This window comes from Hypomesus nipponensis, chromosome 18 (genome assembly GCF_054491055.1).
Source record: "Hypomesus nipponensis isolate SF chromosome 18, ASM5449105v1, whole genome shotgun sequence".
In the NCBI taxonomy this organism is placed as follows: Eukaryota; Metazoa; Chordata; class Actinopteri; order Osmeriformes; family Osmeridae; genus Hypomesus; species Hypomesus nipponensis.
The window spans coordinates 17,679,622-17,694,616 of NC_140378.1; the positions used below are offsets into that span (position 1 = coordinate 17,679,622).

Sequence of the window (14,995 nt, forward strand, 5' to 3'; positions counted from 1 at the left end):
TCTTAAAGATTCTGGATTTATATTGCATGAATATGTATGTATGTGTGTGTATATATATGTATATATATATGTGTGTGTGTGTGTATATATATATATATATATATATATATATATATATATACACAAAATGACAATAACATCCAACTGGGTCAGATGCACCCAACTATAAAAAAGCTTCTACGTTGTAACATCTGAACACTTCTTCTGTCAGACCCTAGTGCTGCCCAGATGTATGGTGATCTCTGAGCGATGTACGACTTTGTGTTTTGCTTCTGGTTTAGGGCTCTGTGCTTCAGACCAATGTGTCCACCATTCTCCCAGCTGATTGGGCCTGGAGGCATTTGGCTCCTTGATCTGATTTGATGAAATAAGAGCACTGGAAACATTACAATCCTGTCTGGGAGGAAACTTCCTGTCTGTATTTACCTCACAAGCTGCGCTTGATCTTTGCTGATTGACTTCCTTATTTGGAATATCCATGCTCTCTACAGAGCCAGTTGTAATGGCTGCGGTTGGAGCCATCTCTTTTCCCTCTGGCCTTGTTCTTTGAACCCTACCGAGATCAAGGCCGGCCATCTTGCATTTGTACTCCTCCAACCTCGCCTTGCACTCCACAGCTTTCTCCCTCATCTCCAGGAACTGTGCCTGCAAGTCTTTCTCAAAGCCCTCCTCTGCCTTCAACTCGTTCTCCCAGAATTGCAGCTGTTCTGTTTCTTCCTCGATCGTTTTCAGTTGAGCTTCCTGTCCAGCTTGCTTGGCCCTCTGGTGCTCTTCCAGCTCACATATCTGTCTTTCTGTTGACGTGATCTGGGCTTGCAAGCCTTGCAGACTAACCTGTTGCAGTGTAATGATATGTTTTAGCTTTCTTTTGTCCTCTTCAATCTTTCTGGCACCGCTTGGGTTAATCAGATCCACGGCTTTTGTTCTGCCCGTGTTGCTGTCTGTGTGTGCGGGAGAAACGTTGCCATCCTTGCCCTTTTTTTTTTCATCACAACTGCCTGTGGTACTATTTGGTCCGTTCTTGCCTTGATCTCCAATGCAGCAGGAGATTTGCTGTTTCTCAGTTGATTTCCCGCTCTTTACGTTTTTCGTTTTGCTGCGCAGACCTCTCTGGGCGGGCGCGTCCTTGGCAACGGTGATGGACACGTCCAGAGAGGTATCATTCCTAACGCCTGCCTGCTCTTTTCTCCCCTTATCACACCTAGACTGCTGGCTGCTACCCCTGCCCAGGTTCTCCAGCCACCCCCAGGCCTCCTCCATCAGTGTCAGAGACTTCCTTTTGGGACGTTTCATTTCCTCCGGTGGCTGCTCTGCTTGTTGACGCAAGCGGGATATTGGCGGTAGACTTTGACGATGTAAAGTGGGGGCGGCGCTGTCCCTTCGTACCCGACCCCCAGCATCGACACTCCTTAGCGGAGTTGGACCAGCGAGGTACCTTCCTCCTCTCGGCCTGGTCGCTCCTTCCCAGAGAGAAGGTCCGTTATGAAGCAGGGTTAGCTGGACGTCCCTGGCCTGCTGGCCGTACTTCTCCAGGGACTCCAAGAGCCGTTCACTGGGTGTCACACTGCGCTCAAAGTCTTTGAATTTCTCCTTCAGTGTGTAACGGCCAGGGCGACCTGCAACACACATCGTGATCACTGATCAGTATGTTTGAATGGCGTTCATAATGAAGTGGTAAAATGAGCTGGGGTTGGTAATGTACTCACCAAGAGATTGAGCCAAGGCTATCACCACTTCTTGGTAGGTTGTTTTCTCTGTGACTCCACAGACCACACGAGGGATGCCCTCCACTGACACCTTGACCTCCATTGCTCAGTCAATCTATCATTGGAATGGAAGTGGGTGATCGCACTATGAACACATGACTAAATTTAGCCCCATAATAATCATGATATATGAAAATTACAGATAAATACTTAATGAATGCAGCTTTCAAACAGATGCATCTGGGTAAGCATTTAGACAGACAAATTAGGCTACTCTCATTATCTGTTTCCACAATCAGGCATGCCTTCCTATGACTGTTGGACCTTGGGGCATTCAACCCACACAGCGTTGTGGATAATAATACAACCAAATTGAAGAAGAAGAATCCAAACAGATTCATCAATACGTATTTAACCAATCAGGGATGAAAGATATAATTTTGAGAAAATATCAATTTAGGAATACAGCGCATCAATCACAAAATGTGATTAGTAGTTTTACAAGCACTAGGACTATGTTAAGGACAATCTATATCATTAGTAATTAAATGTCAACTAACATTTGGAAATTAAATGTAAATAATCAATAAATTACTATATATTAATTTGTCGATACTTACACATTCTTTGCATGGAATCTAAATCTTATTTGAATAATACACCGAATTACTATCAGACCAGATTTACGAGTTTGAATCCAACATGAGCTTCATACTTCTATTACTTGTCTACAATTAATGTCGTTATATACCTGTTTATACCTGTTAATTAAGTGTACAATTTTATAGAAAGCAGAAAAGTTAGTCAACTAACCTTTTAGAGCTGAAGTGAACCAGATGTGTGGAACTGTCCCCTTCTACTACAGTCATGCACAGTTCTGTTTGGGATGGTGGCAGTTGAACATAATTGGAATTCCCAAAGGCATCTCCTACTGGAGGATAATTTAGAAACCCACCCCTCTTACAAGGAAGATAAACTGATAAGAGAAGTTTCCACACGTAGACCAAATCCTTTTTTTAGTTAAGTACTTCCACATCGAATTTATTTTGATGTCTTGATCAGAATGTTACGGGGAAAAAACGTTATTTGTGTCAACAAACAATGCCAACAGTACACAATGCCGCCATCTAAATAAAACACTTATGTGGGGGGGATCATGACTCGAGGAATGTAGTTGGAATCTTCATCCCATTCCTGCCTCAGGGGGATGCAACATGTTTACTTTGTTGGTGATATTACCCAACAGAAAAACTATGGAACAAAAATATTCAAGAATGTGATTGTGTGTTATGAAATATGGATATATCTGCTAAATGACTAAATGATATCAATTTGACAACATTTCAGAACATGAAAATATAGCATTCACATTCAGATGATCAGTGAATTAAGAAATATATATGTGTGACTGTGACACTTCATTGATCCCTACCTCATTGGTAGAAAGGTAATACATGAATGTAATACTGTGCTTTCTCTGTGCCTTCAGGGGCACCTGTTGTGGAGCTTGGTCCCGTCTGGCAATGATACGTGGTGATTTAAGTATTGAAACTTGACTGCCCTACCCACATGTACAGCTGTCTTACTGGATGTCTCATAGCTTCATGCACAGGCAGAGATATCTGAGCAACGATAGAAGAGATCGCTCTTGTCAGTGTATTCTGTGTCTAACAAAACCGTTTTAGACACAGAGAGCCTCATTTACGAACATTGCGACCGCAGCTTAATCTGCGCCTTTGCTTTGCCCAACCGCAAATAGCGGACGGTGTATTTCTCCAGATCCTCGTCGGGCAATCAGCGCCCATTAGTGTTAATTAGCACGCCGTTAAAAGTAGGGAACAATCGCCTGCATGTTACTGCCACCATGGGTGATTCGAGGAAAGGAAAAAACGGGTCAGCGAACAGGAGCTAGAAATATACACACCCTTTTCCCTTATACCCTCCCAGCAGCGGTAATACGCGTTCTTACTCAAGTGCGCTGCCTTTGTAAATAGGCTACGGTGTTATGTCCTTTACCCGCTATTTCACGCCTGAAAGGGGTGCAATCCTGTTATTAAATGAGGCCCAGAATGTCTACAAAAGTTCCACAGCAGTTTCTAAGTCTGTGCCAGTTGGCAGCGCCCGTTTGTGGCGAATGCTACTTGCATTCATATAACTTCTGAGTGCAGTGTCTGTTTTACCGAGATAATTAAATGTAAATGAAATTCAAATGTAAATCCATCAAATTATATGAAATAACAGACCGTAAAATGATCAATCGATTATTCAACGAATAAAATAGGCTAATTGCAGGACCTGAGTGAAGTGCACGTTTTACAACAGCCGTAACAGATGATATCTATGCAAGAGTTAAGGAATCATGTTTCTTGACAGGAATGTTCATATATGACCACATATTAGTTTTCCTTAACTTGGGTAAACTGCTGTGCCACTGCCCTCTCTGCCATCCTACCTCTACTGACCAATGTACCCATCCATCACCTGATCCCTCTCACTGGCACTGCACACTATAGCTTTGACATTTAGAAGAGCATTCCCTAAATAGATGGCTTGAGCACATCTTCAGGGCTGCTTTGAGCAAGTGTCTAAGGTTTAAGACATTCGTTCAATTAGACACTGTGAACATGACATTACAAAACACACAAAAGTGTTCTTTGCTCCCAAAATAGGCTTTGAAGTGAAGCTTTGTTATGTTTTTACTGTATTATACTGCACCCCACAGATCAGCTGTTTAGCCTCATACCTGAGCTACTTTTGATTCCATAGAAGCCTGTGGCACTTGACACTTTTACAAGTTGTCTCTGTATGAGTTGAGTCTATAGGATCCTGCAGATATTATTGCAGGCCGGGGTACACTTACAATAAATATCGGTGAATGATTATTATAATAATGTATTTATTGGATATCAGTTCAAATGTCCACATGCATGTTAGAGTAGGTTATGTAGTAAACCATTCAAAAGAAACTGCATTTCAATTGATCAATTTTCAAGGCATTTCCACATCGATTACGTTTGCCTTCTAGAAACTGAAACTGATGAGTGCATGCCCATGAACTTGACCAGCTACCCAGCTTATGTAATACCAGACCCTCACCCTCAACACCTCTGTGTGTGTGTGTTTGTCAGAGAGACCCACCCGCATGTTAAAACTTAAAATAGAGTGGGCACACAAGATCCTGTCCTCGCAAATCCAGTGTGGGCAGAACAGGCTCTGGTTACAGGGGGGGGGCAAAGCGGCCTTAATATGGGACTGGAGAAGTGGAGGGCTCCACACATCATCACTACATCGACCAGGTAGCTGACCTGCATAGTCCACTCCTCAGGAAGCGTGTTTGAGCAAGGGAACAGCCGTCACCATGCCGAAAGTTGCAGTGCCAGGTGAGTAGGTCCCTGTGCCCACGGTTGACCCTCTCCGTCTCTTACAGACGCCCCCCTGGCTGGATGTTCTTACAGATGGATTGCAAGACTAGGAGACTCCCCAGGGAAAAACTAGCTACTAAAAATAATTTGATTTTTTTTACCCCAACACATTTTTATGTGTGGGGGTAATGTGCTCTGGATAAGAGCGTCTGCTAAATGACTAAATGTTTATGTATTTCAGTCCTAGTAGTTGTATGCATCTTCTGTAGAAAGGAACGTTTGTATCTCGTGAACTTTTCGACTTCTTTTAAGACTTCATAATACCTTTTTACCTTTTGGCACGTTTACAACTGAGGTTGTGTCAACATTATCTCATAAACTGTATCTCATTGGATAAAAGTTAAACCACATTTAGAAAATGTTGGGGTTTAGTAGTGTTAACCTCTCTAATCTGTGATAATCCCTTTGAATTTGACTTTAATATTTTGATTTACTGAGAGTCACATCAGGTCCTGTGTCTGTCACCAACTGTTTAGGTGATAAATTCCCAATACTGCACTCACAACCTCAGCCAAATCCACGATGATTGATGGACATAGAACTGGACTGACAGCTTACTTGCTTGATCACTGTGGAGACAACGTGCATACAGTTCCAATATAAAAAACTAAATTTCCTAAAGAAAATTTGGTCATATTTGCACTTCTCATAGCAAGTTCATTACGCCATCACATTTTTGGACAACAAATCCCAAAAGGTTTACACCACACGCATACACACCCTATGTGACACCTTGCAGAGTGTAACATTGAACTTGAGCTTGACTGGAGTACACATTATGTCCTGTTTGGCTGTTGGGGTCATAGGTCTTGACATGATGTCAAGGGGGCTCTTTCTAGGAAATATGTGACAGACATTAGATAGGGGTGGGTGGGTCTTTTGAGTGGTTGGGTCAAACATGTGCAATGGGGAGAGTGAAGTTTGAATGCTGTGGTGTGTCAGCAAATACTTTTAGGTCAAGTGTCGTCAATGCAGGACATCTTGTGACTTCCTGTATTATGTGGAATGTTGAGCTTTATTATGTAGTGAAGCTGAAAGAAAATATAACATATTCTATATGGTGTTTGTAGCTCAATTAAAATGTCCTGTAAATATTGAAATATAATATGTAATTGTTACTAATGAATTACCATTGGATAATCTTGTAACAGGTCACCAAAAACATTCATATATATATATATATATATTTATGTATTTCTCATATATTTCTTAGCATTTTCAGCTTTTTTGTTGTTGATAGTTACAGTTTGAGAGAGACAGAGACAGGACCATGAGGTATTCAGTCTACCCAGTAATCCCCCTCAGGCCCCTCTGAGAATCACGTCAGTGACACACACATGGCCCACTTGCCGAAGTACAGATGGGAGGGCGGGGCACAGGGTTGTAACTTGCTACTGAGGTTGCTTTTTTCCAAGTGGTAGAAAATAGAAGCGCTATCAATCATACGCCTACTGTCTAAGGAGCTTGGCTCCATGTCAAGCTAAGGGGTGTAAGAAGAGTCTGGATATGGCTGGGTATGGGTGGTGCGTAGACTGGGTACAGATCGCACGAGACCCAGTGTAAACACAGGGACATTCTTAGATGACAACAATGGCATTGGAATCCTGATCTGTAAAAACAGTGATTTGATCTATGCCACCGTTGTCAAGGCTTATGTCTGGATGCCTTAGAATAGATCTACACTACAGGTCAACATTACAAATGTGTAGCAAGTAACACAACCAATACATTGACTTTGTTGATGACAGGACGTAACACAATCTTATACTGGTTTGTTTGCAGCTAGGTTTCAGGTGATAATGGAACACCAACCAATGAACATTTCATTTGTTATTTTTCTTACTGTATAATGTACACGCAAACACAGAATCAACAGAAACAGCAACTGAAGAGTCGTACATTCGAGATTCAAGATTACTTTAGTTGTCTCTGTAGGGAATTTTGTCTCAGACATAAAGACTGCCACACAAATACACATAGTGCAGCAACAGACACAAACAAGAACACACACAAGTGCAAGAACACGTAACACAGCCCCTCATTTCACACCCTCCTTACATCCTGAGTTTAGGAGATTCTCTAATAGGAAATGAAAGAGGTGTTATACCTACCTCGGGTATCATTTCCTTTATTTAATTGAAACCCTGTAGCATCGACCCGGTGGGAGCAGTTTGTATTCTGAACACAGGACATGGGAGGGATTAATAACAATAATAAACATTGATGCAGCCAATCTTTTCTTTTTCTCAGTACCTTCTCTATACGAGATAACAACAATTGTTTTGTTTGCCTTTCCTTTACCATGACTGTCCTGTCTGATGGGACATTTGGCTAATCTACAGAGGAAGAGAGTAAGTAGAAGGATTTGAGGAAGGGGTCTTGGCGTCAGCTAGAAAGCACTTCCAATGCATGGATCGAATGAATCTTCGGACTACAATTGGTTTGAATCCTTTTACACCTTCCTCCGATCGTGTTCACAAAGGTTCTTTGGGGGGAGAAAACGTGCACTTGTCTGTTACATACGGTTGAGAATGTTAAAGAATTAAAATGAAACACTATTCTTGGAGCTTGACAAGTCAGACGCCATTTATCCAACAATTGCTCACTCTTTGCCGGGAAACTACGGCATGGTTTTAATCAGCTCCCTGGGAGGGTCTCGAAAAATGTTTTCTCTCAGTAAAGCATGTCAAGAGTGAACACATTGTTGAATAAATGCCCTGCAGGTGGCCCAGTGACAGAACATTGAAGTGCATGATCATTATGGTTTCGGGTCAGGAGCTGTACAAACAAGCCCTCTTTGTCTTCCAGACTTGTTTGAACTTCAAAGGGAGGGTTCATGTTTTTATTTTTCATCTTGACTCTTGGGTAAACATCTACAGTATGCTGCATGGGTCTTTGAGATGCAAGCATAATGATTCCGTCAACCAAGTATTCACTTTCAACTTTAATCATAAATTGCACTGCTATTAACTCCCACTTGTCCTTTAAAATTAAAAACCATTCACAATGTTAATTCAATTTTAATCCATTGATAATTCATCTACATTATTCTATCGTCTATTGCTTGTGAACAGTGAAATGTTTAACCTTGTTGAACATCTATCATTGCTTGTTTTGATTTTGTCTTGTTGTCCAATCACAAAGTAATCCATGCCCAAACTCATTTGTACTATTTAAATTACAATATTCATATGATGTTAATGTTTCATAATGATAACAATGTTAATAACTGGTAACTAATTATTCCTAAAATGCTATTTTAATGACTGTAATTTCTGTGTTGCATTTCTGAAAAGGAACAGTGATTACCATAAATCTCATCTTACTCATACTAGGCTGCCTACATGTGTAACACCCCTCGCCTTTCATTTCCTAACTTGACTTTCTTTTCCATTGGTTCCAAATCGGATCTGTCCTCTGCTCTCTTGCTGGATGATTTCTTAATCAGGCGGTGCTCAGAGTAAGTACACTCTGGTGCGAACAGACACCCACTGTGGTCTGAATGGACCACAGATCTCCCTGAACGTCCGACTGTAGAAAAAGCTTGACTTGCATTTTTCATAAATTCATCTGTTTGCCGTAGAATAGGATAATCTGTTGTGTGGACGGTTATGGCAAATAAATGAATCGATAAATGCCTGAGTCGGGTTGTCCACCATCCGGTGTGGGGGCCCTTTCTATCTGTGCTCGTCAATGTGCAGAGAGCATGGGATGTCTGACGGAGGCTTATCCAGGTACGCTGTGACTCCATGAACAAGACATGTTGGGTGATGCTGCTCCTGTGCAGCATCCAAGTCCCCCTTGTCTTGTTTAGCACCAACACCAGTGCCAACGTTTCTAGAGATCCTGTGTTTGTGCCTGAATGTAAATGTGAGTTGAGTTCACTGTTTGTCTGCGCTGGATTACTGTAGTTCTCTTCTGTCCGCATGACACTTCACAGCCGAAACTAGTGATCGAGTCGGTGCTGGAGGTTCTGATCTTGTCATACACTACAGAGCATGTGCTACTGGAGTCTTTGTTTGTTTAGTAAAGTATTTGTCGTTTGTTTCTCATTCTACACATTTAAAAACAATCACTTTATTCAAGACAAAACATCCAACCACCTTCATGTACTTGAGATTTGTTTGCTTCATTTGACTGTCTTGTTTTGTAGTTCTCACATTTGTTTTTGGGAGATACAAGTTGACGTAAATAAAGATCACACGAGAAAAGTAAATACATATGATTGGTTGATGTATAAACAGATGGCTGACTGACACGTTCTGTATTTCTCTGGCAGAGACCGATGATCGCATGCGGGCCTTCGCGGAGAAAGTCTTTGCGTCCGATGCCAAAGACGAGAATGTCCGTGACGAGATCGACATGTTTGACGTGAAGGATGACTGTCCTATCCTGCACGAGGAGATGGCACTCCACCTGCACACTGACGAGGATACAGAGAAACGGTGAGAAAAGCAGCGAGAGGGGGTCAGATGGCTGAGCGGTTAGGGAATCGGGCTATTAATCAGAAGGTTGTCGGTTCGATTCCCGGCTGTGCCAAATGACGTTGTGTCAATGCACACCCTACTTGCCTCGGGGGAATGTCCCTGTACTTACTGTAAGTTGCTCTGGATAAGAACGTCTGCCCAATGACTAAAATGTAAATGTAGAAGCCTTAAGCTGGACTCCTACTGTGCTGCCATAACCTATCCAAAACTCATCTCTCAGGAAGGGCCCTTTGTGACACACCCAGTTAGATCAAAGTTTTTTTTTATTCAAGCCCAGCACCAACAGACATGATTCCCTCCACAGGAAGAAGAGACTTCAGCGCTGTCGTAACATTGCTGTACCTGTTGCCGGGAGTAAGGGCACACCAGCTTTGATGGAGGTGGAGGTGGATACCCCTCTATACCTGGAAGTACCAGATTTCCAGAGGGTGGCCATCATCGGAGACTATGCCTCTGGGGTTCGTGCTCATGCGCTCATTTGTTTTCATGGAGAGAAAAAAAAAATGACATGTCTTCCTCTAGTATGGGTCAACATGTGTTCAAGTTTCAAATGTGAAATACGCCAAGCATCCACACACACAAAAAAATACTCCTTGTATTTGGTTACTTGTTCGTTGCACTCAATGTGCTGGTTGGTGGTGGGATGACACTGGTGTCTGTGGGGCTGTACTGTAATTTGTGGTTCTGGTTATTGGGGGTCACTGAACTGTTGTATGGTCTTACAGCTTACACAGGAATAGAAACGGAACTCATTGAACTCTTGTACTGTACGGCTGTGAATGTTTATATTTCAGGAATGAGGACAGGTTATTTAGAGAGAGATAAACCATACGTTCCTCCTCCACTTTCTATGTTTGCAACCGTATTTAAAAAAAATTCAGATGCACAAAGACAGTTTGGTCTGTTAGACACAGTAAATACATCAAGTATTCCGTATATATTAGGCTTGTTTTAAATATAATAATTGTGTAATGCATAAAATATTCTCAGTTAGGCATAAACAACATGTTTTGGTCAATCTTAAGAGATGACATAGTGACACAGCATTATCACCATAACCCTTCACATCCATCCTAACTTTTTCACACCATTATTATCTCGACTACCAGGTGACCATGGATGACTTTGAGCTGTCCTGCAAAGGTCTGTACCGTGCTCTGACCATCAGGGAGAAGTACATGAGACTTGCCTACCAGCGCTACCCTCTAACCACCTCCCAGTACCTGCGTGACATTGAAAGCGAGCCATTCAAGCCTGAAGACCAGGTGCAACCAGGTAAGCAGACCAGATGGACAGTGTAACATTTTTTGGGGAATACGTTTTACTGTGAACCAGCAATATTTCCAGTCACGTTTAAACCTCATGTATTATTGTTTATATTGGGAAACCACACTGTGTCTCGAGATACCGCAAAGACTGCGGCCTGTGTTCAGAAGGGTTTTTATTACTTTTATTACTTGTATTAATGTTTCTATTGATTATACATAAAGCACCTTGAGCTGCAATTCTTGTATGAAATGCGCTATATATAAAGTCTTATTATGTATCTAACATTGTGTCTAACCTACGACCGTGTGTTTGTTTGCCAGTGTTTACATCTCCCCCAAAGGACGGAGAGGATCCCTTCGATATCAAGTGCCTCCCTGAGAACCTGGGCTATGTAGCCCGCATGAAGGATGGTGTCATCCATGTCTACAACGACGCCGCAGCCGCCGACAAACACCAGCCCAAGGACCTACCCGGGCCCGACTTCGAGACCTTCATCGACGACATGAACTTCCTCATTGCTCTGATTGCACAGGGCCCAACGTGAGTCTCTACATTTACCGATGGCTCACGTGACGTGACGTGTCTGTAGACTGAGAGTCAGTCACGGTGCTGTCGTGACTCTTCTTCCTCCCTGGCAGGAAGACGTACACTCACCGTCGGCTGAAGTTCCTCATGTCCAAGTTCAATGTCCATGAGATGCTGAATGAGATGGAGGAGATGAAGGAGCTCAAGCTGAACCCCCACAGGGATTTCTATAACTGCAGGAAGGTACGTGTGTGTGTTCCCCACACACAAACACTCACACATACACACCCAACACACACACACACGCACAATTTTGTGCAGTCTTTGCACTTAGCTCCCTCTTTTGGTCAAATGTGATGATTACACTACTACACCCAACACTACAAACAAAAGTTAAATCGTATTTACACTTATGTGCGCCCTTGCAGGTCGACACTCACATCCACGCAGCGGCCTGCATGAACCAGAAGCATCTCCTTCGCTTCATCAAGAGGTCCTACCGTGTGGACGCCGACCGCGTGGTGCACAAGCTCCAGGGCAAGGAAGTGACGATGAAGGAACTCTTCTCTTTCCTCAAGCTGCATCCCTATGACCTCACAGTCGACTCCCTGGATGTGCACGCTGTGAGACAAACTCTCAGCTAACAGTTCGAATAAGTTATCTTACGTTTAACCTCATGGTCGATTCTCTGAGGGTTCATTGAACTGAAATGTTTGTCCCCACTCTCGTCTCTCAAGGGCAGACAAACCTTCCAGCGTTTTGACAAGTTCAATGCCAAGTACAATCCCGTGGGAGCCAGTGAGCTGCGTGACCTGTACATGAAGACAGAGAACCACATCCACGGCGAATACTTTGCCACCATCATCAAGGTTAGACTTACAATGACTTAATTATTATCGCACGTTCAGTGTAGAATGAACCCCCTACAAAAAAAGGAGGTTACAGACAGAAAGCTGACAGAAACCATCATCTCCTGTAATTTGACTCTTGACCTAATCAGGAAGTGGCTTCTGACCTGGAAGATGCCAAATACCAGTATGCAGAGCCTCGCCTGTCCATTTACGGCTGCAAGAATGACGAGTGGGCCAAGCTATCCAGCTGGTTCAACAAGCACAGAGTCTACTCTCCCAACCTCAAGTGGATGATCCAAATTCCCAGAATTTAGTATGTTTAATACTGGAAAGCTCATTTTGTGAAACATCCATCTCATTACCCCTTAGTGGTTCTAATCTTTGCGTGACAAATCTTTTTCTTCCATCACAGTGATATCTTCAGAGGCAGAGACTTTGTGCCTCACTTTGGAAAGATGCTGGAGAATATCTTCCTGCCAGTGTTCCAGGCCACCATCAACCCACAGGACAACCCTGAGCTCAGCATTTTCCTCAAGCATGTGAGTGAGACAGGAAGGAGGAGCCTGATTGGGGGAAGGTTCTAATTGTAGTCTTAAAGGGATATTTCCCCAAGATATTCACGTGATATATTTTCTCGTATGAAAATACCATCATGGGGAGAACGATGATGTTCATGCAGGAGATTCATGGAAGGTTTAACAGTCTGTTGTTTCTCCTCCTTCTTTACTTTCTTCCTGACATGAACTGTACAGGTGACAGGTTTTGACAGTGTGGATGATGAATCTAAGCACAGTGGTCACATGTTCTGCACCAAGAGCCCCAAGCCAGAGGAATGGGACATTGTTAAGAACCCCTCTTACACTTACTACATCTACTACATGTATGCCAACATCGCCGTGCTTAACCAGCTGCGCAAGTGAGTATCGCCACTCGACCACGATAGAAGTGACGATCCATTCCAATAGCGCCATTAAAATAGTGTTGTGTGTTAATAGTAACAACCGCATCCTTTCATTTGAAGAGGATTCTTATGGATCATATCGTAAATATGATCGCAAGAAGTCTGAGACAGTGTTTGTCTTTCCACACTCCAGGCAGAGGGGAATGAATACCTTCCAGTTCAGGCCCCACTGTGGTGAGGCTGGGGCCGTAACCCACCTCCTCGCTGCCTTCATGACTGCTGACAACATCTCCCATGGTCTCAACCTCAAGAAGGTCAATACCCCTGTTTAAAAAAAAAAAATTGGCCACACACAACTCTCTACCTACGTTGCTTATGCAGATGTTTCTGTTTACTCCACCCCAACAGAGCCCAGTGCTGCAGTATCTGTACTTCTTGACGCAGATTCCCATTGCCATGTCCCCACTCAGTAACAACAGTCTCTTCTTGGAGTACGCCAAAAATCCTCTGCTTGAGTACCACAAGAAGGGCCTGGTGGTGTCTCTGTCTACAGATGACCCCATGCAGTTCCACTACACGAAGGTAAGGCTAAACCTTCACTGAAAATTGTTGTTCATTGTTAAGTCCTTATATAGTAAGTATGAACTTGTAGGTAAATGATTGAGTCATATGTTTTGTATGAGCAGATTGTAACCAGATTTTTACAGAACACATTCATGACACAGCAAACATGGCTTAGTTTTGAGTGTGTATACTTAGCTTTTGGGATCAGTTTAGCATATTAATCGCACACTGCTGCTCTGCTTGTGTGTCTTAAGGAGCCCTTGATGGAAGAGTACGCCATTGCAGCACAGGTGTTCAAGCTAAGCACCTGTGACATGTGTGAAATCTCCAAGAACAGTGTGCTGCAGAGCAGTCTCTCTGCTGAGGTTAGAAAATCTTTTATTAAGGATTCCTTGTCGGTGATGCATCAAATCATATTAAGCGCCAAAAGTAAACAAAACACTAACCTAACAACAAACTAGCATATATTGTTACACACAAAACAACATGGTATGAGTTGCTATAATGCAGTCTTACCCCTATTGCCTCTGTATTACTTAAACATTTTCCCTGGGTTCATTCCTGCAGGAGAAGACTCGTTTCTTGGGTGCTAATTACCTGAAGGAAGGACCTGAAGGAAATGATATCCGCAAGACCAACGTGGCACAGATTCGTATGGCCTATCGCTACGAGACACTGTGCTATGAGCTTAACCTCATCAAGGAGGGTCTGAAATCTGACTAGACACACTTACGCACACAAACAAACACACTCACACACACACACTCACATACAGATGAACACAAACACATTTTCAAGGGCTGGGACATTGTCTTCTTTAAAAAAAGACTGGAATGCAATGTAAACATAAATGTTTACTCAATGGTTTTGAGTACAATTGATGTAAAAAGCTTGATTGAAAGCAAAAGCCACTGCAGTGATGATGCCCCACCCTTAATGGCAAAGCCTTCTTAACTTCTGTTCTCTCCATTGAAAGTAAAAAATGTGTTTTAGCACAGTGCCATTTAGTTATTTGTATTCATTTTACAACAAATCATATTCTTATTTATCTTTTTGCTACATAGTTTCATTGTCCTGGGCTCATTTTGTTGAATGTATAGATACGTAAATGTATCATGGAGGGACACGATGTACAAGAATGATCTGAAACGATTAAAAGTATTTAAAATCTAAGTTATCGATTGAAATTATTTATCTTCTTCTGTTTAGTATCATTATGAGGCTTCTGTCATTGTACTTTGTTCACATATTTGTGCATTGTTGGGATTTA

The 14,995-nt window shown here is 42.5% G+C and overlaps 2 protein-coding genes across 3 annotated transcripts; one reads left to right on the forward strand and one right to left on the reverse strand.

Moving 5' to 3' along the window:
- Window positions 1–207: 207 nt before the first annotated feature.
- Window positions 208–1,809, reverse strand: rassf11 (Ras association domain family member 11). The gene is made up of 2 exons (XM_084680791.1): window positions 1,707–1,809; window positions 208–1,616 (listed from the first exon to the last, which is right to left on the reverse strand). Exons 1-2 carry the CDS (start codon window positions 1,807–1,809, stop codon window positions 208–210), a joined length of 1,512 nt encoding a protein of 503 aa, XP_084536917.1.
- Window positions 1,810–4,941: 3,132 nt separating this feature from the next.
- On the forward strand, window positions 4,942–14,898 carry ampd1 (adenosine monophosphate deaminase 1 (isoform M)). Of its 2 annotated transcripts, XM_084681383.1 has the most exons (16): window positions 4,942–5,086; window positions 8,577–8,588; window positions 9,408–9,573; window positions 9,920–10,073; window positions 10,725–10,890; window positions 11,205–11,424; window positions 11,523–11,652; window positions 11,838–12,032; window positions 12,147–12,278; window positions 12,410–12,573; window positions 12,673–12,799; window positions 13,013–13,176; window positions 13,355–13,475; window positions 13,570–13,743; window positions 13,980–14,090; window positions 14,293–14,898. In XM_084681383.1, exons 1-16 carry the CDS (start codon window positions 5,065–5,067, stop codon window positions 14,446–14,448), a joined length of 2,214 nt encoding a protein of 737 aa, XP_084537509.1. In that variant the 5' UTR covers window positions 4,942–5,064; the 3' UTR covers window positions 14,449–14,898. The 2 variants fall into 2 exon arrangements, with proteins under 2 accessions (XP_084537509.1, XP_084537510.1); XM_084681384.1 differs by lacking the exon at window positions 8,577–8,588 and having other exon boundaries at window positions 4,974–5,086.
- The last annotated feature ends 97 nt before the right edge of the window (window positions 14,899–14,995 follow it).